General features: G+C 43.5%; 1 protein-coding gene across 2 annotated transcripts in view; it reads left to right on the forward strand.

Moving 5' to 3' along the window:
- The first annotated feature begins 50 nt into the window (after positions 1-50).
- Positions 51-26,730, forward strand: part of Shpk (sedoheptulokinase) — a 40,514-nt gene continuing 13,834 nt past the window's right edge. Inside the window, exons 1-5 of one of the 2 annotated variants that reach the window (XM_005399716.2) lie at positions 52-326; positions 8,245-8,386; positions 19,304-19,487; positions 20,016-20,168; positions 20,857-21,032. In XM_005399716.2, the coding sequence (XP_005399773.2) occupies positions 165-326; positions 8,245-8,386; positions 19,304-19,487; positions 20,016-20,168; positions 20,857-21,032 (817 nt within the window). In that variant the 5' untranslated portion in view covers positions 52-164. Of the gene's footprint in view, positions 327-8,244; positions 8,387-19,303; positions 19,488-20,015; positions 20,169-20,856; positions 21,033-26,730 lie in introns of both variants that reach the window. The other variant, XM_005399717.2, reaches the window with a different exon arrangement.

A 26,730-nucleotide genomic window follows, 5' to 3' on the forward strand; every position in this document is an offset into this window, starting at 1 on the left:
GAGTCAGCTTTCCTCAGCCAATGGGAAGACGATAGGCCGCCATGTCGAGTGTGGCTAAAAGTGTGGCAGGCGAAATCCAGTCCAGGCACCTCCCTCCCGGGTCAACCCTGCGGCCGCGCGTGCGGCGGGTAGCAGATCAGAGAGCTGCGCTAGTTGCTGCTGCTATGGCTGCACAGTGTGTCACTCTGGGCATCGACCTGGGCACTACGTCCGTGAAGGCAGCCTTGCTGGAGGCCGCACCCAGCCGCCCATCCGGGTTCGTGGTACTGGCGAGCTGCGCCCGCCCCTCGCGAGCAGATGCAGAGAGCAAGGCGGCCGTGCCCCAGGTGAGGCAGTGCCAGGGAGCCGTCGCTTCCAGGAACCTCCGGACACCCCTCTTGTCCAAAGAGGCATCCTGCAGAAGCAGATTCCTCTCGTAGAGAAATGTCTCTGACTGTTCCCGCCAGTCTGACATCCGTCTGCCCCTATCTTACCCCCAGGCCTCGCTGCCTGCAACTCTGCCTAATCTGCTGGCAACATCTCCCCACTCCTGGGCCTCCGGGGGTCTAGGCCGAGGCGCTGGATCCCTGTGCTCTCTGCTCTCCGATTTCTGCACCCTGAGCTTGGAGGAGCCACAGGCCTTCCTATCTTTGTCGCTCACTGCTCCTCACGTCTGCCCTCACATTTGCCCTGTGCCCTCGGGTTCAGGAATCAGTTTGTTTCACAGGGCAGAGTGAGTTTTACTACGGAAATCGGAGGCAGAAGCGGGCCTAACTGGCTCTTCTTACTCCAAAGACGCTAATGTGGATCAAGAAAATCAAACACCAACTCAGTAAGAGTCTCCCAACCCCAAAGTTTGAGACATGTGGGAAGAAAGACATCAGAACAGACAGAAAGACACCGAGAGATAAATCAATGAAAATACTTTAAAAAATAATCAGGTCGACAGTTATATACTACACCTAGTGGCTTTTGCCAGCTACACGGTCCAGGAACAGAATTTCAGGACCGCGGTCCTTTTTGGGAGATGTGGGTAGGTTAAGAAAGGGTCAGTCAGTCCTCAACTGGATTCCATTAATTTCCTGAAAAGGGTACCTTTGTGTTCAGCCCATTGGCAGTGGAAATTAATATGAGGCAACCTTCTGTGTAACCTCTGACTTGTTCTCTGAATTTAAATGAGTGACCTCTTAGGCCTGTTCTAGCCACAACCTCGATTTTCTGAGCCAAGTCCAACCCCCAGGATCTTGGTTTTTCATAAGCTCTTGCCGTATATCTGAACTCAGTTCTTCAGGGTTCAGAATCCAGCTTGCTCAGAAGCATTTCAGAAGATAAAGGTTTCAAGAGCACTTTGCGTTTTCATCGAGGCTTTCACAACTGGTTTGGTTGGGGCAGCAGGGCATTTTAGAGTAATTATTTCACATCATAGACTATGAAATGGAGGCACAGTTGTTCCTCAGCCTGTGGGGTTGGTCAGCAGAGCTAGGATTATAGGGTCTGGGCATTGCCTTTTTCTCTTGAAATAAGGTCACCTTTTTGTAGTGTTGGGAATCTGAAGATTGAACTAATCAAGTGCTGTACTGCAGCTCCATCCCCAGCCCAGGGACCCTTCTTGAAAACTGTTTTTTTTGAGACAGGATTTCAGTCTGTCACTCTGGGCATTGAGCAGTTCAGGCTGGCCTTGAGCTCACTTTGTAGCTCAGGCTGGCCTTGCACTTGCAGCGATCCTCCTGCCTCAGCCTCCATGTGCCACTATTCCCGGCTACTAGGCTGTTTTCTGATTATAGGGACATCCAGCATGCCACACCTGCCCAATAAAAGTCAGTAATTACCTTCACCTCCCCCTCATCCTCCACATACATGCTGTGCGTGGGGACAAGTGGCATTACTGTGACTTCTCAACCTTGGCACTGGGCTTTGTAATTCTTTGTTGTAGGGCACTGTCCTGTGTACTGAAGATTGTTTTGTGTATCTCTAGTCTCAATCCATTAAATGCCAGGAACACTTCCTCCTCTCAGATGTGACAACTAAAAATCTCTCCCCATTCCCAAATATGCTCAACTGAGTCACCCTGGAGTGAGAACCATCAATCCGTAGCAACACCTGATGAATGTGTCCTTTCATCATGTGCATCCATACTGTTCCATCGGAAGTACTATGTATACCACGGCAGCTATGCATTTAAATGTAGTTGAAAATACAAGTTTTCTGAGGAAAGCTCTGTGGCCCCAGTTATTTTTCCTCTTGGCTTCAGTCTCCTTAGCTATGAAAAGGGACGCAGGGATGAGTAGGGTTGAATGAGTCTCTAAACACATTTTTTTCTTTGCTTTGATCTGGGTGTGGACCCACAGATACTCTGAATCAAGAAATGAGGCAAGGCCTTTCCTGTTATATTGTGGGCATGCGCCTTGTGTGTCCCTGGGCTACTCCCTCATCATACTTGCCCCCAAAACTGGAATTGAGTGCAACACTGCCTCCTTGTCTGCACTCCTATCTGGCCTGTCTCCCTCCTCTGTTATCTCCACCCACACAGCTCACCCAGCCTGGGCCCATTTTAAACAGAGGTTCCTCTGTCCTGGGGCGATGCACCAGCTGATGGCTGTATGGGGACTCTAAACCAGTGTTGGCCAACAGAAGTGCAAGCTACAAAATGTGAACTATGGCCGTAATTTTCCAGTAGCCACTTAAAATAGCAAAAGGGGTAGAGTGAAATTCATTTTAATCACATATTTTGTTTAATCCAATGGTATAGAGCATATAATTTTGATGTATAATAATCAATAGAAATTTATTAACAAGATACTGTGCATCTTGTATTAGTCTTATCTCTGAAATTTGGTGTGTATTTCCCACTTACATCTCAATTCAGACTAGCTGCATGCAGCTGATGACTGCTGTAAACACAGTGCGGGTTTAAGCAGATATTTCTTCCTCCTTTCTTTTGTTCTGCCTTGCTCTCTGGGGATCATGCATAGCCATGTTCCTCCTCTGTGCCGCTCTGTCTTCCAGTGCCCCGTTGATTTGCCTGGTGGCTCTCCCACATATAAAGTTTCCTTGTTAGGCTCTGGAGCTGCCCCTTCAGGAAAATGCACTGTGTTCCCTCTCCTTTCTCTCCCTTCCTTGCCTTCCTTCTTTGTTCCTTTGTTCATGCTTGCTAGGAGCCAAGAACTGCCCTGAACAAGGCCATCAGGTTTGTTTCAAGGAGTGGAGGAAATCAAGGGGCCTCTTAGTCCTTGAATGATTTCCTAAGAAAGCTCTTTCAATTTCTCAAAGAACCTATACTTAGTGAGAGCTGATCCACCTCTCTCTTCCTCTTTCTGAATGTTCCATGGGTCCTTCCCGTTGTTAAACAATAAGTTGATTGAGTGCCTTGAGATGATTTTTTTGTATCCCATCAACAGTTTATTTTGGATGAAACAAAATAAGTATTCAATTTATAAAATTCAGAACCCTAGTGTTTTTTTTGTTTTGTTTTGTTTTTTGTCTTTTTGAGACAGGGTCTCACTATGCAGTTCAGGCTGGCCTTGAGCTCACTTTGTAGCCCAGGCTGGTCTCGAACTCGTAATGATCCTCCTGCCTTAGCCTCCCGAGTGCTGGGATTACAGGCATGTGCCACCACGCCTGGCTCAGAACCCTAGTTTTTTTTTTTTTTTGGTTTTGGTTTTTCTCCGGTACCGGGAACCGAGCTCACGACCTTGTGCTTGTCAGGCAGGCGCTTTGCCGCTGAGCTAAATCCCCAGCCCTCAGAACCCTAGTTTTGACATAAGCTTTTAAATTCAACTTATAAAATTTATTCCATTAATAAGTCACATTAAAAAAAGAAAGAAATCTAACCAAAAAGCCCCAAACAAAAATTTAAAAATCTAACACTTTAACCATCATATGAGCCTTTGAATAATTATCCCATTTTGGCTAACGAAATACCTCAGGCATTTTATTTTTATTTATTGAAAATGTTAAAATGCAGTGCTGGGAATAAACCCAGGGCTTTGTACATGCGAAGTACATGGTGTTCTGCTACTGAGTGACATACCCACTCCCGTTAGTTGTTTGTTTGAGACAGGATCTCACTGTATAGTTAGGAGGGCCTTGAGATGGATCCTCCTGCCTCAGCCTCTTAGTGCTGGGATCACAGGGGTGCATCACAATGCCTGACTCTCCTTAGTTTTTTAAAATGCACTTAAACACTTAATCTATTTTCTGGCTTCAGTATTGCAGTTTGTTGAACAGTTCAAATTGAGAAACTAGGCTGGGGATAATAGTTTGGTGGTAAAATGTGCTGGGTTCAATTTCTAGCATCAACTCCCCCCGTCCCCTCCCCCTCCCCCGAGTACCAAAACCAAATACATAACAACAGCAATAACAAAAAAATACCTCAGGAACTCCAAAAGTAAAAGGACTTTATTTGGGGTTTGGGGACTTGCAGTTTGGGAAACTCATGTTTAGTTAGCTTTGAATCAGTGTTCTAGAGAGGTGGGGAAATGGAAACTTAAGGGGGCAAGCAGTACAAAGTAGTAACGAAAATCCTTTGTAGGGAATTTCTATTGAAACAGGAAAGAACAGGAACGATATGGCAGAGGCTATGTGACTGATAGAAGATAATGAAAATAATATTTAGTAAAACTGTTCATAAAACAAGGGTCTGATAACTGATTCTTGGCACAATATAATTATGGTGTGTTCTAGAGCTTGCAGTCAAAGGGGGAAAGTGACCAACATGCGCGCCCCAGGAAACAGGTTAAATAAACCATGCACAAAAAAATCTGCTTCCTGACGGCCCACCTACAATTTTGAAAAGCTCTTTCAGTGTTCCTGTCATCATGATTTTTTTATTTTCGTAAGCTGTCTGACTTTAAATATTTTCAGAGTGTGTAATTTTTGGAAAGCAAGTAAGTTATGTAAATGGATACCCAAGGAAAGCGTCAGTGTTCTTACATGTTGCAGATCCTCTTATAAGTGTAGTAGAGATTTTAATTTATACTCACAAATTTAGATCTGTTCAATTGCCGTTTAGATTGCAGTTACAGAAGCCAGATTCTCTTAGACATACAAATTTACTTAAAATACTAAATGCCCCAAGATTTCTTAAGCACAAACATTAATAGCATAGGTATGATTCTTTTAAACATGCATAGATACTTAATTCTTGATTTACCTACTTTGAAATTTACTTATTCACCAAAATAAGTATGCCAACTGGGTTGCTTTCCCAAGTGAATGTTTTATGGTGACTTTCTTAGCTTTTTAAGGTTTAGAGGATTAGTTTCTGGCCACTGCTCCTACATCTGCCGGGCTCTTCCCTGCTGCATCCCCCAGCCCCCGCACAACGTGTGTGTCTGTTCCTTTAGTTCAAATTGCTCAGCCCATGTATTCCCCAGCCATTTGAGGAGGTATCATTCTCTGATCCTCAGCAAAGGAAAGATGCTGTCAGGAAAGGCCCAAGCACTCTGCGATGAACTTTCTGGAATGTGATAGACTGTGGGATCCTAGTTATGGTCTGTAACAGGGATCAATCATTTAAAGGACAAGGGGGTCACAGAATCTAGATTTCTTAGTTTTATATCCCTTTATGGCCTACTGTTGGAGTGGAGTCTGTAACTCCCACCCATCTGGATATACTGCTTGTTTGGAGTTGGCATTACTTCAGATTAAGATATCAAAATATATTTTCCCCATCTAACTCCGCAGACCCAATTTGAACTTCTCCAAATTCTTATTCCTGTCTCTTAGTGTTACAGGGAGTGATATCAGAACCTCCAAATAGGACATAAAGGAAGTGTTATAACTCTCAACCTGTTAGATGTCTGATATGCCAAGTTTGTGTTCTCTAAAAATGGAAGAATGAATTCTAGGAGCAACAGAGATTAAGAGTAGGAAGATATTTATTGAGAAGGAGAGATATAGCTCCTGAGAGGCAGGAGGGAGCCTGAATGGGCTGCCGAGGACCCCACTTCACAGGAAAATTTTACAGAGCAATATCTACATGAATAAGATGTGGGTTACAGCTGATTAACCAATAAGGGTACAAGTGTAGTTGCTTAGGTAATAGTGATCCAACAGAGAAACAAGTCACATAACGTATTTAGTAAAACTGTTCATAAAACAAGAGTCTGATAATGGAAAGAATAAAGACCTTTTCTAAGAAATGATGGTCTGGAGGTCTTGGTCACCCACTAGGGTGACTGATGTCTATCTAGGCTTCGTTAGGCCTGCTGTTTGTCCTTGGAGTAAGTATGCAGGCCTGGTCATCTTGTCGTTATCTTGAGCCCTGGTTTCCAGCAGATGTGTCCCCAGCCACAGTTGAGATGTGTTTCTCCTTTGTCCTGGCTCTCTTGTGGCCCTAGCCCCCTCTGACTGCCTACATTTCCGCCTAGCTTAGCTGTCTACAATATTAGTATTAGGACCGCTTTGTTTTGCAGGAGTTGGTAGTATTATATGATATTACATTAAATCTGCTTGGAACAGCCCCCCTCTAAGCTGGGACTTGATCCAGGGCCTCATGCATGCTAAGCTTGGGCTCTACCATGGAGTTACAATGCTAATCTGTCTTTTTTTTTTTAAAAGTAGGGCCAGTTTTATTTTTTATTTGTTTTCCTAAAAGACGGAGTCTTATGTAGCTCAGAACTTCTGGCCTCAAATGATCCTCCTGCTTCAGGTTCCCGGAGTTGACAGAGCAGGTTTGAAGGACCAACCTAATTGCATTGCAAGGTTAATCTGCCTGGGGAAGCTATCAAGGAGGGAGGAAGTCAGAATAAAAGGCTCTTCAGGAAAAGATGGTCCTGATCTTTTTCAATCTTTTCTCCAACTCTGATACTATCAGTCTCCCTTTGTGTAGCTGATACCATTGTTCTATTAATGTTCTGTAAAGATCTCTGATGATAGTATTTTCTTTCAGAATTCTGTGGGGGCCCCCATTACCTACAGGAAGAGTCTCTTACCCTGAGGCCTTAGTCCCTTGGGCCTTTCTGGAGACATCTTTCCTGTGTTGTGGTTCACAGAATGGTAGCCCTCAAATTTGGCAAGTTTTTGGTATGCTGAAAAATTTATTCTAAAGGAAATAATTAAAAGGCCTTTAGGCCAGGGATGTAGCTCAGTGGCAGAAGCGCCTGTCTGGTAAGCAGAAGATCCTGAGTTTGATTCCCAGTATCAAAAAAAAAAAAAAAAAAAAGGCCTTTAAAAAGCAGGTTCAAAAGCTAGGTCCCTCTAACCATTTTGATTCTCCTGTCTAAGCACATGGAGAGGCTGTCTCTGGAATTACCTTATATATTTTAAGACTAAACTGCAAGTTGGGTGTGTGCCTGTCGTCCCAGCTACTTGGGAGGCTGAGGCAGGAGAATCGCTTGAGATTATGAATTTGATGTCAGCCTGGCAACACAGGAAGACTTCACCTCTTAAGAAAAAACAACAACATAAAAACCAGACTACAAATGGAACGCAACTGCCTTCCAATCCCCACTTGAAATCTTATCATCAGTCTCAGAGGAGACAGTGTAGCTATATCTGTAGAGATTACTGGTATGGGGTAAAGTCTACCCCTTGGGCTCATTCAGATTACAGAGAGAATCATTTTACAAGCTAATTTCTGTCTCCTCCTAGTTATTATTTAACACTTTCTGAAGTTGTCCACATTCCTCACTCTCCCCCGCCATATAGAAGAAGGAACATATAAGCATCATAAACACTGGAATCACACTGGACCCATGGTATTCACATTCCTATGACTTTCCTCCATGCTGTGTTTTCCCTTTTTGCACGTGAGTAAATCTGTATGCTTTTCTCTTACATATCTGTCATTGTTAGTTCATATCAGCGAACCTGGAGTGAAGGGGAAGGGAAGGGAAGGGAAATTTCTCTTTGCCCGTACACCTGCCAGGCTCCTCCTATGTTGTAGGGTCCCACTGCTCCCTATGCCTTATGAGAAAGACCCCTCTTCGATTTCCCTGATTGATGGCATGGAACAGGAGCAGTGCTTTCTCACTCAGCCTGCCCACAGTGGAGAACTGGGCGGGGGCCACTTGCTGAACCTCATCTTGTCCAGCGCCTGGTCTGTGAAGGCAGGGAGTGGGCCCCTACTGCCACAGTCCTATCCCAGGCCCTGCTGGAGGTGGCAGCAAGCCCTCAGTCCCATATCCCACATCTGAGACCATGCAGCAGGTCTGGGAAGTGACCCTGGTGGATTGAGCTGGCAGCTGTCCCCCAGGAAATCCTTGTGGCCTCCTTCCCTGCTTGTTTGTCTGTCCCTGCCAAAGTGTCCTGTTCTGTTTCCAGGGGCGGGAGCAGGATGTGAGTAGGATCATCCGAGCCCTAAACGAGTGCCTCGCTGCTCTTCCTGGGCAGCAGCTCCGGAAAGTCGGGGCCATTGGAGTGTCAGGACAGATGCATGGCGTCGTATTGTGGAACGCAGGCCAAGGTATGCTGGGCGTGGGGAGACAGCCTCATCCTGCTGCAGATCACTTACCATGCGAGAAGAGGGCTGCAAAAGACGGTCCAAGCAGCACCAGCTCATCATCCAATGGGAAGAACGTCTTGTTCCTCAGAAGGAGATAACTGACGCTGCCTCCATATTTTGTGCAAATTTTGTGATGAGGTGAACTACTCACAGCAGCGCTTTCTGTATGTTTTTTTGGTCTTTTTGAGACTGGGTCTCACTATGCAGTTCAGGCTGGCCTTGAGCACACTTTGTAGCCCAGGCGGGTCTCAAACTCGCAGCGATCCTCCTGCCTCAGCCTCCTGAGTGCTGGGATTAGAGATGTGCGCCGCCACGCCCGGCTGTGTTTTCTGTATGCATAGGCAGGGGAAGAGTGAATCCTCTCTGATTCCTCTGTAGACTTTAGTGGAGTGGATTTTTTTGTTTTTTTTTAGAGACATCCTCTCATTGTGTAGTCCAACTTGGGCTTGAACTCACTATGTAGCCAGGCTGGCCTCGAACTTGCAGTGATTCTCCTGCCTCAGCCTCCCAGCAGCTGGAATTACAGGCTTGGAGTGGATTTTCTAAAGCTTTGTCTTTATTTGTATCAGTGACTGAGAATACTAGTGTTGACAACCACAAGATTAGCTGTAACTCTACTTGATGCCAAGACACAGAGGCAATTCTTTGGAATTTGGGCCTAGTTTTTGTCCTTTATATAATCACAGCTATTTGTGATTTTTCAATTCTAGGGAGTAGTCTTCTTAAAGGCTTCTTGCAGAGTGTTACTGAATTGGTCATCTGTTGCAGGTGTGCTACAGTGAGGAGGAGGGTGACTTGTTTTATTTGGCTCCCAGGAAGAGATCAAGCCAGGAGAACCAACAGCAGGCACCTAACATGCCAGGTGCCGGGCAAGGACGTTTCTTGCATGACCTCATCCGTATTTCCCAACAGCCTTAAGATGAAGGTGACTGTCACCATTGTGCAGATGAGGAGCTGACATTCAGAGGGTTTGGGATAAAATGCTCAGGGTCATAGGGCAGCAAGTGGCGGCCCCAGCATTTGAATCCAGACTGGTCTGTCTGACTCTAGACACTACCGGAGGGCCCAATGGCTCATTGAAGAGAGACTTCCTACCAGATTGTCCAAGGATTGGGCTCTTATAGGAAGCCATGAGCTCCCTGTTATGCTAGGCATTAGCATTTTTTAAAATTATCAAATTTTTATATATAGACATAAGATAGGGAGAATGGTGTTATGAACCAATGTGTCTCCATTACCAGGCTTCTTCAAAGTCAGCATTTGAGTGTAGTTTTTTTTTTTTTTTTTTGGGTTTTCTCCGGTACCGGGAACCGAACTCACGACCTTGCACTTGCCAGGCAGGTGCTTTTGCCGCTGAGCTAAATCCCCAGCCCCGAGTGTAGTTTTTTTTTAAGATTGGGGTCTTACCATGTGGCCCTGGGTGGCCTTGAACTGTTGGATCAAAGTGATGCTCCTGCCACAACCTCTTGAGTAACTGGGATTGTGAGCGTATAGCAGTGTACCTGGCTGAGTACTCGTGTTTTAAGTGGAAGATGGACAGCAGCTTCAGGGAGATGTATCAGGGAGATAAAGTTATGAGGCTAGGAACGTTGAATTCACCTCTTTCTGCCTGGAGAGTGACTCGGAGGCCCCTGGGCTGAGTGAGCGGTGACTTGACTCTGGTGTCTGATGATGTGTAATTTGATCATGCCCAACACAGGGTTGGATAACTGTGGAAGCCAACATAGCCTTTTTTTCCCCCCTCTTCCCTCCCTCATCTGCTCGTTGTCAGGCCAGCTGAGACTTTGGGAGCTGTTTGGCTTCAAGCAGAGGCAGGAGCAGAATGCTGATTATGGCGTCAGAGCTGACCTCTCAGAGGGAGTCTAGGTTGTAAAAGCTTTTTAAACTCCTTAATTCTGCATTAATGAGAATAAATGTTCTTTTAATACTAAAACCCTTCCCAAAGAGGACAGCAGAGAGCTAATGATTGTGGTCTGGTCATCTGCCTTCCTTTCTGTCCTTCTCCTGGACCAACCACACAAACCATCAGCCACATTGGTGGACAGAGCTGCTTAATATTTCATTGAGCCAGCTCCATACCTTGTTTTGTTTTCTGTTTCTGGGAAGGAGGAAGACCACTGTCTGCTGCTGCTGATTCCTACTTAGTGAAGTTGAGTGAAATCAGATTTGGGATCAAATTGTGCCTTTTTAAATGGTAGCCTTAATTCAGTTTGGCTTCAGTACCTACAGCATATAAGTCCCTGTGCTGGGCCCGAAGGGAGAAGCAGCAATGAGAGGATGAAGCCTCTACCTTCTAGACGCGGCCACACAGTCAGGCACCTGTGAACGCAAACGGAGAGCTAAGTGCTTCAGTGGGCGCACAGGCAGGCAGGTTGGAGGAGAGGGAGTGATTAGTATTTTCTAAGAGGCCTGCGGTTTTGCTTGTTTTCACATTCCATTTTCAGGCTCAGTAAAAGCGGGAGAGAAAAAAGGATCATAAAACAAAGCTAAAAGATGAGCGGCAGATTTAGAAGAAAATATCTGCCTGTGTAGAGACAAAAGATAGACATCAACATGAATAAAGAAGCAGTAACAAAGAAAGGGCAAATGGGCAAAGAATCTCAACACACAGTTCCTAGAAGAGGAAATACAGTGGCCCATAAACATCTGAGGAGATGTACAATGTCATTAGTAATTAGAGAAGAGCGGATGAGAACAGCAATGAGAAATCATTTTCCATCACAGATGGTAAGAAAATCGGAGAGTTTGGGCATGTCAAGGGCAGTAAGGGATAGGGAAGGTTTAAATGCTGCTGCCGCTGGTGTGAATTAGTACAGCTGGAAGGCGGTTTGGCAGAGCCTATTACAAATAAGGTGGTTGCTATGACTCTGAGTTCTACTTGGAATCTGTCCTTGAAAAGCACTGGAAAACATGTGCAGGGGGACGCATCAAAATGGTCCTTCACAGCGTCTTTGCTTATAGTAGCAAAAATGAGACCTTTATCTGAGATAAATGCTGGCAGGCCCTTGCTGTGGAATGATAATGCAATACCTTCAAGTGTACTGACATATAGAGAACTCAAGACCATATTGTTGGACAGCAACGAGTACAGTACAGACTGTTAAAAAATAGGCTACCCCCCATGCCTAAATTAATTAAACAAAACAAAACATGTATCAGTGTAAAAACTTTGGACAGATACCTGCAAATACTAGTTGGTAGGAAGGGAGCTGTGACTCAGGTGGGGGATGGGCAAGCAGGCCCTTTGCTTTATCTGTAGTACTAGTTGTACTTTTTTTTTTTTTTTTTTTGTATCAGGAATTGAACTCAGGACCCTGTGCTTGCAGGCAGGCACTTGTGCCACTGAGCTAAATCCCCAGCCCTGTAGTACTATTTGTAGATTTTATGTTGGGAATGCATCTACTTCTGACTTATGTCATTAAAAACTTTAAAAAATGCATCAATTCTTTATTAAAAGAAAGAAAAAAAAAGGAAAGAAAGGTAGAAGATAGTCATTGAGTCAGGTCCTGGAATAGACTACTACTACTTAGATTTGAATCCTGATTCTAACACTTACTGTGTGAACTTGGGAAAATTTTTAAAATTTCATGCTTAGTTTTTCTTATGTGTCTTTTCTTTAAATTTATGTGGAGATAATTATCACATTACCTTATAATGTTATCATGTAGATTAAATAAATCAATATTTCTAAAGTCTTCAAACAATACCTGGCACATTTATCATGTACACTGTAGTTTTGTTTTACAATAAAATAACAGTTTGAAAATTTTTTTAATGGGCTCAAAAGAGTTTTGGAAGTAGACAAAGAGTTTTTTTTTTTTTTTTTTTTTTTAAAGCTAGAGATCCAGCTTTAGGGCTAGAATAAGTATCTCAGCCTTAGATTTAGACAGAAACGAAGCTGTGGGGTAGATTACTCCCAGGAGGAAGCCCTCCATTCCCTCCCACCTCCTCCTCTGCCCCAGGTAAAATTTAAAATGATGCTAAGCAGACGTTGCAGGTGCATGGTCCCCAAAAACCTTTATCTGCAATTTTCCCCTCTGCTCTGCAGGTGTGGCCAGGGATACTGTGTTGGTTACTTTTCTCTTGTTGCTGGGACAAAATACCTGATGCCCAAAGTTAAAGAGGGAAAGGTTTAGTTAGCTCACACAGTTTGTGGGGGTTTCAGTCCATGGTCAGCTGGTTCCAAGGCAGGGTGGTATGGCTGAGGGGCAACACTTGAAGGCGGCAGAAGACAGCAAAAGCAACAAGAGCAAAAAGGAGAAGAACAAGCCTCTTTCCCCCTCATATATTGTATGCAGGCTATCTGCCTGGGGTGGGTATAGCACTCACACCATCTCTGTGCACTCCTCTTGCACAGGCTCAGGCTTCTTACAAAGTGAGGACCCTGGACCCCTGCCAAGTCAATTAATTAAACTGTTAAACTTTCCAAGTTGACACAATGCACAACATCCTAGAGGGGTAAGGGCATGTCCTCTACACACTGGGATGTAGAACTGCTGAGTTACTTAGTTAAGCGTCTAGACTTCTCAAATTGACACAGTGTATCAACCATAACAGAAACTAACCAGTGATTTCTTGACAAGGTCCCTCAGAGCCTTTGTTCCTCACTCTTCTGTCTACCTGAAACATGTGTCCCCAGCTATTAAGGGTCACTGCCCTACTTCCTTCAGGTCCCTGCTTACCTGTCACCTTGGAGAGGGCTTCCATGACCATCTCAGCAACCTATCATTCTGCCCTTAGCCTGCATATTTCTTCATAGTAACTAAAAGTACCTGGTCCTGTATGTTTGCTTGTTTATGTTCTGTCTCCATTTCTAGCAACAATGTCCTGAGGCTGTGACTTTCTCTTGTTCACTGCTGTATTTTCAGGGATGAGAACCAATGCCTAGTACACATTAGATACTCAGTAAAGGGATCACACAACCCTGCATGGCCACGTTAAAGAATGGATGGATATCTCATGGCCTGCAACTAAGTGGAGAGGGGCAGATAAGTCTCTCTCTTTGGATTTTGGTGGACAGATTTGTAGGAAAATATAACGGCCTTGGCACCCAATCTGGATCTGGTATCGGACACAGCTTTTTTTTTCTTTTGTGGCATTTTCCCTGCTTGGCTTATAGTAAGCACCATTCTATAATGGTGGTGAGGTGAGGTTCTCGTCTCTATTCAGTAGGTTTGGGGGTTGTCAGTTGCTATTAACTTGTTTTGGGCTTCAGCTTAGTGTTAACGTTCTTTCCCCATTTTGCTACTGTGGTTGTATTTATATTGCGTGGTGGTATGGAGAGGAGAACTCACAAGGATATATAAAGGAGGACATTGTCTTTCTCAAACACTGCTGAAGAAGTCTGGGGCTGTGGGCAGAGTTTAAAGCCATGTTAGTCTATATTATGTTATATTACTATAACAAATACCCAAGGTAATGATAAGTGTATGGGGAAAAGTTTTATTTTCTATCCCATGATCGATTGGCTCTATTATTTTGGGCTAGGGGCACCACATCATGGTGGGAACGTGGTGGGAATGTGTCGGGGAGCAAAACTGCTCACCTCATGGCTGGAAAGTGGAAAAGTAGGCAGAAGAAATCAGAGCCCCACAATATCTTGAGGTCACATCCCCAGTGCCCTAAAGAGCTCTCACTACTCCCCATCTCTTAAAAATTCTACCACTTTCTGGTAGCACCAAGCTGGGGGCTGAGCCTTGGATGCACAAGACATAGCTGGACATTCCAAATACAAAGTATAACAGAAGCTAAATGTTCATCATTCTCTTTCTCTTCACCTTTGTGAAGGTGAATACTAGTGAGTATTAATGGAACATTCATTATGTGCCAGGTATTGTTCTGAGCACTTTTGTTATGGTTTATATAAAAAGTCCTCCAAGAGACTGATGTATTCAGAATTTGGCTTTTGGTAGGTGGTTAGATCATAGGGCTCTAACCCCTTTTGGTGAGTTCATAGGTGGATGTGCTGTTAAGAGGTGAGGCCTGGCTGAGGACTTAACCTGGAAGGATAAATTCTTGTCCTCAGCCCCTTTCTGTGTTTCTGGCTTTTTCCCTCTCACTCTGTTCCTTGTCTGCTGTGAGAAGGGCAGCGTTCCTCCATCATGACCTTCTGTCATGACGTTTCTGCCTTAGAGCTGGTCAAGTGTGCGCCAAAACCTCTGAAGCTGTGAGCCAAAATAAACCTTTCTTACTTTAATTGTGTGTATCAGGTATTTTGTCCCAGCAAGAGAAAGTTGACCAATACAGCTTTATATATAAATACGTATTTGTTAACTCATTTGATATATACAACCCTATATACACAGCATACATACTCCTATCCTAACTATAGTGCTTCTCTTTGCTACTAGCCCAGAGTAAAGTGGCTGGGCCATTAGGATCTGGGGTAACAAAGTTTTAAGTGCCTTCTGGACTTCTAGATACAGTTTCCATCAAGATGATGAGATAGTGTGACTACCAGCTTTTGTTTCCAAGATCAAGTTTGAGGGAAATATTAGGAGGGGGAAACCATTAAGAAAAGGGGAGAGCACCATGAGAAACCTTGGGGTGACAGGGCTCTTTTGAGCTGGAGTGTGTGGGTTGGTGGTTTGGATCTTGGCCAGAAGCAGCCAACACTGCGGGTGGGAAGGCCAGCCAGAAGGGAAACTGCTGCCTCCCCTTGCTCCCTGTGGTCACCTGTCTCTGTGCCTTCGGGAACTCAGCAGTTTTGGGGGATAAGATCAAGGCAGCAGAGAAGATCAATTGTTCCCTTCAAACTCCAGGACCTACAATCTAAGGTCCTCATAACATTATTTTTTGGGGGACAAATGGGAAGCCTGGGCCTGCGGAGATACTTTGTGCGGTGGGTGTGGGTTTGTTGTAGATTTATTGGTGAATCGGCTCCAGGACTCTTGCATCATTCCTAGGTCACTGGAGGTGGCAGAAACTGAGGCCTGGCCCTTCAAATTGCCTGGCAATGTAACCAGTGTTTCCAGGAGCAAATGATCTCATGGGCCAGGACAACAGGAGAACTGAAGAGCACAGCGGTTTCACAAGGGGAGCATTGTGCTGGGTTATTTGATTTGATTGTATCATCAGAGGCAGAACTCAGCGTAGGACACACTGAGAATTTAAAATTAGCTTGATACAGTAAACAACATTAAAGGAAAATCTCATCAAGCATGGAACAAAAGAACATATAAAAAAGAGCAAATATTTAGGTATGAAAATATAGCAGTTGAAACAAAGAATGTATGAGGTCAATAGCAGAGTGAATAAAACCTCAGAACAAACCAGAGAATGGAAGATATGATAAGGCAATCTCTTAGTAGGAAGGAAGAAAGAACAAAGAAGTAGAAGAAATATATGCAAGATCTTGAAGATAGAAATAGCACCAGCATGTAACTAATAAGAATCCTGGAAAGGGAAAAATAAAATTAGAAAGGAGGAAATATTTGAGAAAAGAATGGAGAAAAATTTCCCATAATTGACAAAGTAAGATGAAATACTCCCAACCAAAAAGGTCTTGCGTTCACTTTCCATTACTGTGACCTGAGAAAAACAATTTAAAAGAGGAAAGTTTTATTGTGGCTTATGGTTTCAGGGGTTTCCGTCCATTGCTGGCTGGTTTCATTGCCTTGGACAGAAAGCAACCAGGAAGGAGAGAGAGGGAGAGGGAGAGGAGGAAGTGGAAGAGATGAGATGGTGAAAGAGAAAAGAGAGGAGAGGAGAGGGAAGAAAAGAGAGGAGAGGGAAAAGCCAGCAAGGTAGGTAGGGGACAAAATCTGTCCTTCAAAGCTAGTGACCGTCTTCATCTAATTAGGCCCTACCTCCTACTAAGCTGGTTGAGCTATAACCTGTCGATGCATGAATCCATTGATGAAGTTAGAACACTCATGGTCCAGTCACTTGCTAAAAGCTCATTAGCTGGCAATAAGCCCCTGGCACATGGCCTTTGGGGGACATTCCAGATCTAAACCACAGTTTTCTGCCCTGGCTTCCAAAGGCTCATGCTACCAGTAGTAGTACTCCTATTTCTCAATGCAAAATGCACTCAGTCTATCTCCAAGAGTGGCTCACAGATTTTTTTTTTTTTTTGGTACCAGGAATCGAACTCAGGACCTTGCGCTTAGCCATGCAGGTGCTTATGCCACTGAGCTATATCCCCAGCCCTCCACAGAATGTTAAGAAAGTCCTCACTAGTAGGTATATGCTGGTGAATGTATCTTTTAAGAATTCAAATACTGAGACAGGAAAATCACAAGTTCCATCCCAGCCTGGATATCTTAGTAAAACTTTCTCTCAAAATAAGTAAAAAAAAAAAGGGCTGAGGATGTAGCTCAGTGCAAAGGCCCAGTTCAACTCCTAGCACTGCAAAAAGAAAAAGAAAGAAGATCAAAGAGAAAATTTCAAAAGCTTACAGAGCCAAAGATAAGATTTCATATAAGTGAATAAGAAGCAGATTGACATTAGACTTTTTCTGTAGCAACACGAAGTAAAAAAAAAAATGCAGGGAATGTAGCTCAGTGGTAGAATGCCTTGTTTCTATACCTAGTACTGCAAGTTAAAAAAATGAGCCTGTTTTAGCCAAGTGTGCTGGTACATAGCTATAATCCTAGCACTGTAGGAGGCTGAGGCAGGAGGATCAAAAGTTGGAGCCTAGCCTCGTCAATTTAGTGACTTAGTGAAACTCTGTGTCAAAATAAAAAATAAAAAGAGGGCTGTGGATGTAGGTTAGTGCAGACCATGGGTTCAATCCCAAGTACTGAAAAAAAAAAAATAGAATGGAATCATTTTTTGTTTTGCTTTGTTTTGAAACAGAGTCTTGCTCTGTAATCCAGACTGACCTTGAACTCACTATGTAGCCCAGGTTGGCCTCAAACTCATAGCAATCTTCCTGCCTCAGCCTCAGGAGTGCTGGCATTAGAGGTGTGCAGCACAGTGCAGGCTGGAATCATATTTCGATTATCTGTTTTTGTGTCACAAACTACTTCCAAACTTAGTGACTTAAAATTACCACCATCTTAACTGTGTTTCCTAAGTCAGGAGTTGGACAGGGTTCAGCCAACTGACTGTTCTACATGGAACTGGTGGAAGTTGCCTTTCGTGTTCAGCTGGTGGGCAGACTGGTCAGGAGGTTCATGATGGCTTTGGTCAGTGCCTGGTGTTGTGGAGGGAGGGCTACAAGGCTGGGCTCACCTGGAAACATCCGCCAGATGCCTGCATGTGGCCTCTCCCTCTGGTCTCCAGCACGGTCCTCACAGTAGCTGAACTCCTTGCCTACAGGCTGGTTTCCCACAGCACTCTTTATGACCTGACCTTGGGAATTCCAAGACTTACAACTCATTTTTTTTTTGGTGAAACAAGTCACCAAGGCCAGCTCATAATTCAAGGAAATGAGATTTAGACACTACCTCTTGCTGGGAGGCATAGTGAAGCATTTGTGATAATCTACCACAAATAATGTTTTTAAGGATTTAAAGGAAAGGAATTTAGAACCCAGGATGTTATACCTGATCAAACTATCATTCAAATATAAGACTATGAGGAGCATTCTGAGGCTGTATCAGAGGCCTATGGGTACTTTGCCATAGAAAGACCTACACTGGAAACAGTTTTGGGTGAAATATTTATTTATTTTTATTTTAAAGAGAAAAACAATAACAAAATAACAAAGACAAAAGTAAAACAACACAAAAACAATAAAGATGATACAGTGTTTCAAAACAAGATGATAGGAATGAACAGTGGTTGTTGTATTAGATATTGGTATCTTCAGTGAAGTTGCTCAGATTACCAGATGCAAGAGTGCAAGACTGATCAAATGATTAAAGACAATAACAAGTAGTAAAAAACATGTTAGAAATGATACAGAGCTTTATCAGACAAGATGGTAGAAATTCAGCAATGGTTGTCGTATTGCACATTGTTGTCTTCAAAGTAGTTGTTCAGATTACCAGATATAAGCAGGCAAAATTGGTCAAGAGAAGAAAAAAAAAATTTAAGCAGTAACTGTTCCTTTCAATAAACCAATAGCCATCAGCAGTACAATTATCCCAGCTGCCCTTGTATATACATATATATATTTTTCCCTTCCTTCTTTCTTTCTTTTCTCCTTTGCCTCATCCCAGTTGTTCCTTTCCTTTGAGTGACTTCTTTCCCTTTCACCATATCTATTGTACCTTTCAGGTTTTATTTACTCTTTCAGGTTCTTATACTAGGGAGACAATTGGATATTTACACATGCAGGTCTTGTTTATTTCACTTATGAGTCTCTAGTTGCAAGTTTTGGATGAAATATTTCTATAAGAACAGAAAATAATTCCAGAAAATGTGACAAGAGATAAGTGAGGTAGAGACAGCCAGATTTGCTAGTGAAGTTTGACCCAAAAGAATCAATTAGCCTGGAACTCAGTGGCAGAATGCATACTTGGCATGTGTGAGGCCCTGAATTTGCTCTCCATCACACACACACACACACACACACACACACACACATACACACACACACACCAGTTAGCTAAAACTAAGGAAGAACAGAAAATATGTTGGTAATCAATCAGAAACAAGCCTAGATAATGTATTCTGATGAGGGTGGGAGGAAAGGGAGACCAGAGGACTTGAGAATGCCAAATATCTTCTCTTATGAGATGTGTGTGAAGTGGTACATAATACCAATTTAAAAATGAATTAAAAGAAAGCATATGTGGGACAAATGGAGGGATTTAATGACTTGCTAGGGTCACATAGCCATTCTGATACCGGAATCACGTGTGAGCCAAGCATTGCCACATGGTGAAAACATCTGTGTTCAAGATGCACCAGCAAAGACGTCTCAAGGATGTGTCAGTGGCCTCTCAGGTCTCTCTTCTCCGTTTTTGGTCATCTCTTTGGTTGCAGGCTGTGAATGGGTGGAGGGCAGTGCTGCCCCCATGTTTGAGGCCAGAGCTGTGAGTCACCTGGTTACCTGGCAGGATGGCCGGTGTAGCAGTGAGTTCCTGGCTTCTCTGCCCCGGCCATCATCCCATCTCAGCGTGGCCACTGGGTTTGGCTGTGCAACCATCTTCTGGCTTTTGAAAAACAGGTAAGACAACTGCTGTTTGAATGAGCACTGGATTTCCAGGGGTGAGAGTGGGTAGGGGCTGCAGCTCCTGTTGTACTGGGCCTCAGTGTGTGTGCCCTGACACACAATATCTAGGTTTGGTCCAGAACAGCTCCATTTTGCAGAGATCTCTTAATTGTCCAGTTCTAGCTCAGTGGGGGTAAGAACAGGGAGGGCAGGTGACTTGCCGAGAGTCACATGGTGGGTCAGTGGTGGGGTCGGGACCAGGGGTTCGCTAAGAACCTGCTTTCCCATGTCCTGTCTTCCCAGCATAGTGGTTCTTTGCTAAAGTTCCTTCCCCTCGGGCTGACTCATGTTGGCTTTGCTGGGAGTGTTTGGGAGGACCTTGCCCCAGGGATCAGCTGTACCTGAGCCACAGCATGAGGGGTTGTGGCTGTGTCCCACCTATGCCGTGTCTAGTCCCCTCTGCCCACAGCTAGGAGCAGCATGTGCATCCACATCTGTATACACTTTATTGAATTGTTTTTGATGTTAAAAAAAAAAAAACAGTCCAGAGCTCCTGCAGTCCTACAGTGCAGCTGGCACCATCCAAGACTACGTGGTTGCCATGCTGTGTGGCTTGCAAAGACCCCTGATGTCTGACCAGAATGCCGCTAGCTGGGGATATTTCAACACCCAGAGCCAGAGCTGGAACTTGGAGATGTGAGTGTAACCTTGCAGGGTGGTTTCTAGCAAAGGGCGCCTCCCGGAGAGAGATTCATGGGGAGTTTTCCCATCTGGAACTTTTATGGCTTATTACATTCCTCACTGAGATTAAGAATGGGAGGTAGTAGGCTGGAGGGCTGCCTTTTAGGTTCTTTTTAAACAATCGTTTGCCTTTTCAGGTACAGAAGTCCAGCGCCCTTTAAGTCCATTTCCTTCAGGGCCCAAATTCTGAGCTCTGAAACAAAGCAAAAAACACTTGGTAGTTCAGGTAAAGGACTTTCTAGCATGTTTTATAAAACAGGAAGCCCTGTTATTCACTAACCTTGAGTGATGGATGCATTTGATACTCAGGAGGCTGGTGGGTTTGACTGGGGTCTGGATTGCGCTAACCAACTCTTAACTTCACAACAAATCTCTGGCTGCCTCCTGGCATGCTTTGGGGGTGGGATACTGGAACGTTCATGGAATCTGATGGCTACTGTTTAAATTGGTGGGTTTCTTCCCTGGAAGGTAAATCCCAAACTTTTGGTTTAAAACAAGCCCAAGAGGCAGTCCGTGACAACACTAGTTTCTATCCCCTCTTCTGTGTGACCCATAGTGCTTTCCCTCACCAGGTTTCCTGGAAACAACAAAAAACAGAAAGTGGAACACCAGCTAAATATAGGCGTCCATTTTTGTTTTGCAGACTGAGGAGCTCAGGCTTTCCTGTCCACCTGCTCCCTGACATTGCCCAGCCAGGCAGTGTGGCAGGCAGAACCTCCCACACATGGTTTGAAATCCCAAAGGGGACGCAGGTGGGCGTGGCCATGGGTGATTTACAGGCCTCTGTCTACTCTTGCATGGGCCAGAAGACAGATGCAGGTAAGTTTTCCTTTTGTTCTCTGCTTAGTCTTACACTGGTGCTTCCTAAGCAATGGCTCTGAGTGAGAGTCTGAGTGGCACACCTTACTTAGCAAGCTTAGCATCCTGAGTGTCCTTAGAGTCCTTACTGTTCTGTAAAGATGAAAGATACCTGCATTCCTGCAGGCGATCTGCTCAGGCAACATAATGCCAGCTGCCTAATTATGGCCTTATGTACTGATCATTTATACATAGCTGCTGTATGGCCAGAACTGCTGCATGTTCCATAACCAAGAAAATAGAGGAGTAGGATGGGGTGTAGCTCAATGGCAGAGTATGTGGTCAGCACGCATAAGGCCCTGCATTTGATGCTAGCAACACACACACACATGCACACACACACACTACACACACATGCATGCATGTATGCATGCACACATGAGGTTAGGGTTATTATTATTTGTGTGGTTAGTGAAAGTTATGTTAGATCTGATTATAAGTGCAGAATCTTTTCTGTATTGGGGATAAGAGGATCACAGTGAGGTGGAGGTAGCAGTCTGGGCAGACGTTGTCAAACTTTTCCTATAAAGGCCCAGCTAGTACATATTTTCCAATGTGTGGGCCATGTGATCTCTCACTATTGCACTTAGAGCTCAAAAGCAGCCATGGATAATTTATAAAGGAATGGCCATAGCTGCGTTTCCAAGAGTTATTCACAGGCACCGAGATGTGAATTTCATGTCATATTTTGGTGTTATGAAATTTTCTTCTTCGTCTATTTGATTTCTTCTCAAGCATTTAAGAACATGAGGAGGTGCCAGTGAGATCATAAAAATGGTCCAGCCTCTTTGGGAAAGAGTCTGGCAGTTCCTCCGGTGTTAAATGTGGAGTTGCCGTAGAATCCTGCAGTGTGCTCCATCCTGGCAGCACAATTCATGACAGGCCCTAAGCAGAAGCAACCCAAGTGTCCTTCAACTGATAAGTGGATTTTGAAAAAATGTGTTATATCTATGTAGCTAAAAAGGAACTAAATACTGAGGAGTACTACAAAATAGTAAAAATGACAGTGAAAGGAATAAAAGAAACCAGATACAAAAGCCCTGTATGATGTGGTTCCATTCCAGGGAGGGTCTAGTACAGGCGAATTCATGGAGACAGAAAGAAGACATGGTTGCTAAGGGCTGAGGGGAGCGGCTGCTGAAAAGTTACTTTTTGGTGCCATCAGAATGGTCTAAACTGAGATAGTGGTGATGGTTGTTTGGAGGATATGGTGGAAAAACTAATTCTAGTTCAGGTTCTCCTTACAACAGAGATCACTTTTGATATCCAGTTTGTGCAGATTTCCCCCACCCACAGCACATACGCCAAGTGGACCCCACAGCCGGGCGTCCTTCAGCTCAGTTCAGTTGTGCCACTGCCTCCCTGGTGACAGCATCAGATTCCACAGGCTGAGGGCTCAGTCACCAGGACTGTTCCCCACCCACTTCACATGCCCCGGTTGTTTTACCTGGGCTTCTGATCAGCCAGCTCATAACTGTGGCTTCCCACAAACCCCACTTTGAGTTCAGTTCATTTGTTTGAGCAGCTCACAGGAGCTGTGAGCTCTCTAAAGACATACGTTTGGTGGTTTATTATGGAGGATATCACACAGGTGAAGAGATGGGTAGGGGGGCTGGGGATTTAGCTCAGTGGCAAAAGCGCCTGCCTGGCAAGCGCAAGGTCGTGAGTTCAGTTCCTGGTACCAGAGAAAAACCAAAAAAAAAAAAGAAGAGATGGGTAGGGTGAGGCATGGAGAAGGGGTGGATGTGGAGCTTCCATGTCCTCTCCAGGGTTACCACCCCCGGGAGCCTGCATGTATTCAGCTCCAGGACTGTTGGAACCTTGTGTTGTTGGTGCTGGGGGTGATACACTGGGTATTACACATGCTAGGCACGCACACTACCATGGAGCTTGACCCCCAGCCCTTGCTTTTGAGTTTTCAGTGGAGAATTAATATGTATCTATCACTAATAGACTGGGTGAAGAAGTCCAGCAAGGCTTGTCTGTTCAGCTTCTGGGCAATGTTCCTTCCTTCCAGGTCTGGGGTAGGGCCCCTGCTGAACTTCAGGTCTTTATGACATACTTCTGGACAAAGTAGGAGAGAGAAAGGTGAGGAAGGTTAGAGCTTCTATGATTTACCTTGGGGAAGAGAAATTCTAGTTTTTATGGCATGCCTTGGGGAAGCAGTTATAAGTCAGGTACAGAGGACAAAAAGCAAAAAAATGTGTATTATGTCACAATTGTACAAATGCAAATATATTACAGATCACTGGATTGTACATTTTAAAAAGAACAGCTTTACATTGGATCCATGTGATTTATATCTCAACAAAGCTTTTATTTATTTATTTATTGATTGATTGATTTGAAACAGCATGTCCTATGTACCTCAGGCTAGCCTCAAGCTCACTGTGTAACCCAGTCTGGCCTGAACTCATGGCAGTCCTTCTGCCTCAGCCTCCTGAGTTCTGTGTTTGTAGGTGTGCACCACTATGCTTGGTGACTGAAACAATAGAAAATCCATTTTGAACTCAAAAACAGATGATGGACAGGCCATGGCTTGTGGAAGGTTGGCTGTAGTTTGCTCACCCTCATCTAATTTAGCATCTGAGTTCGACCTAGTGGGGTGGTTGACAGTGTAGCCACTGTCACCTGGATGAGCATGTGCGTTTTCTTTGATGCTCAGGACAGCCTGGCTGAGGGAGTCACCTTTTGGGAGTCTCTCCTTGTGTCTTAGTTACTTTTCTCTCATTGCTGAGACAAAATGCCAGACATTCAAAGTTAAAGGGGAAAGGGTTTGTTTAGCTCACAGTATGAAAAAGTTTAAGTCGATAAACGGCTAGCTCCAAGGTAAGGTGGCATGGCAGACAGGCATTGCTGAGGAGAAACATTAGTGGCAGGCAGAAACAACAAGGGACGACCAGCGCTCTTTCTTTTTTTCTTTTAATAATTAAATTTATTGGTACAATTTAGATATGCATAATTATCACATGCATCATAGGGAATTTGTACCTATACATGATACATCTTAGTTCTTTCCCTCCTTATTTATAAAACTTTGTTTCTATTTTATTCTTTCTTACCTCATTTTTTTCTTTTCCCTTCCACCCCTCATTTCCTTTTCCTTTTGAACAATTACTTATTATTTCACAGTATCTATTATACAATTTGGTTCTTATTTACACTTTCAGTTTCTCACACCAGAGAGACAGTGCAATATTTGCCCATATGTGTCTGATTTATTTCACTGAAGAGTACAGTCTCAAGGTCCACCCACTTAAAGATAAGTGTCTCGGGCTGGGGATTTAGCTCAGTGGCAAAGCGCCTGCCTGGTAAGCGCAAGGTCGTGAGTTCAGTTCCCGGTACCAGAGAAAAACCAAACCCCCCCCCCCAAAAAAAGATAAGTGTCTCAAGTTTATCCTTTATGGCTGAGTAATGCCCCTTTGTATACAAAAAACGACATCTTCTGTATCCATTCATCAATTAATGGGGATTGAGGCTGTGTTCAAGATTTAACTATTATAAACTGTGCTGCTATAAACATGGGTGTGGTACATTACTGTGATGTGATGCTTTTAATTCTTTAAGGAAGTTACCAAGAAGGGGAATAGCTGGGTCAAATGGGAACTCTAGTCCTAGCTTTTTATTTTATTTTAAAGAGAAAAAAAAAACTAACAAAACAACAACAATGAAGACAAAACCAAAAACAACAACAAAAAGATACATGACCCAAAACAAAATAATAGGAATTAACAGTGGTTGCTGCCCTTACATACTGTTTGCTGTTATCTTCAACGAAGTTGTTCAGTCCGTCAGGTGTAAGAATGTAAGATTGATCAAACAATCAAAGACAGTAACAAGTAATAAAAAAAAAATTGGAAACAATACAGAGCTTCACCATACAAGAGGTAGGAATTCAACAATGGTTCTTATGCTGCATATTGTTGTCTTCAGATCAGTTGTTCTGATTACCAGATACAAGCATGCAAAATTGGTAAATAAACTACAGACTTCAGCAATATACCTATCCCAGCTATCCTTGTATATACATATAAATTTTGTTTTTCATTTCAAAGAGAAAAGAAAAAATCCCAAAATAACAAAACAAATAAGTAAACAAAACAGCATAGAAAACAATAAAAAGTGATACAGAATTTCAAAACAAGGTGATGGGATATTAACAATGGTTGTTATAGTACGTAATGTTATCTTCAAAATGGTTGCACAGATAACCAGATATAGGCACTTAAGATTGATCAAACAATTACTCATTAACTTTTCTTTTCAATAAACTAACAGGTATTAGTAGTACAATTATCCTAGCTATCCTGTGTATACATATACATGTTTTTTTTTCTTTTCCTTCTTTCTTTTTCCTCTCCCCTCCTTCATCTCAGTTGCTCCTTCCTATTTGACCAGTTTCTTTCCCTTTCACAATATCTATTATACCCATCAAATTTTACCTACTCTTTCAGGTTCTTATAGTAGGGAGGAAATGCAACATTTATACATGTGAGTCTGATTTATTTCACTTGCGAGTATGGTTTCTAGTTGCATCCATTTACCTATAAAAGCCTCTAGTTTATCTTTCTTTATAGCTGAGTACTACTCCATTGTATAAAAATACCACATCTTTTTTATTCATTCCTCTGTTGATGGGTATTTGGGTTGTTTCCAAGATTTAGCTATGACAAATTGCGCTGCTATGAACATGGGTGCACATATATTGCTGTGGTATGAGGTTTTCAGTTCTTCTGGAAAAATACCCAGGTCTTAGTGCAGACCAGTTCGTTATTGGATGCATTGTAAACAACATCAATGATCCTTGTTTTTCAAGTACAACACTCAGAGCCCCAGGAGAAGTTCCCCACATCCAGCCGCAGGGCCGGGTACTTCTTGTTGCCTCCTTGAACTCGGACTATGTGTATGTGGCGGGGGCCAGTCTTCGTGTTGGCGGCAGGGCGACCCACTCATACTTCCGCTTCTTGTAGCGGGCTTCCTTTTGCCCTGGGTCTTGCGGCTCTTGTGCCAGTTGTCCTGCGAGATGCCCATCGCTTGGTGCCAGCTAGAAGGAGAAAAATTGCTAGTAAATCTTCTCTAAATTTCCTGTAGAATTCAGCTGTGAATCCACCAGGACCTGGGCTTTTCCTTGTTGGTAGATTTTTTTTTCTTTATTACATTTTCAATTTCATTGGCTGATATTGGGGTTATTCAAGATTTTTAGATCTTCTTGATTCAGCTTTGGTAATTCATATGTATCTAGGAATCTGTCCATTTCTTCTGTGTTTCCCTATGAGAGTAAAGATTTTCAAAGTAGGTATTAACGATCTTCTGAATTTCTTCAGGATCTGTAGTGATTTCACCTCTTTCATTCCTTATTGCATGGATTTGAGTTTTTTCTTTCCTTGTTTTCATAAGGTTGGCTAGGGGTTTATCAATTTTATTTTATTTTTTCAATGAACCAGGGGCTGGGGATTTAGCTCAGCGGCAAAGCGCCTGCCTGGCAAGCACAATGTCGTGAGTTCGGTTCCTGGTACCTGGGAAAAACAAAAAAAAAACCAAAAACAAACAAACAAAAAAAAAACAAAACAAAGAACCAACTCTTTGTTTCATTAATTCTCTGTATTTTTTTTTTTTTCTAGTACCAGTAATCGAACTCATGACCTCACGCTTGCCAGGC

Source organism: Chinchilla lanigera, unplaced genomic scaffold (genome assembly GCF_000276665.1).
Source record: "Chinchilla lanigera isolate Chin_1 unplaced genomic scaffold, ChiLan1.0 scaffold00066, whole genome shotgun sequence".
Taxonomy (NCBI): Eukaryota; Metazoa; Chordata; class Mammalia; order Rodentia; family Chinchillidae; genus Chinchilla; species Chinchilla lanigera.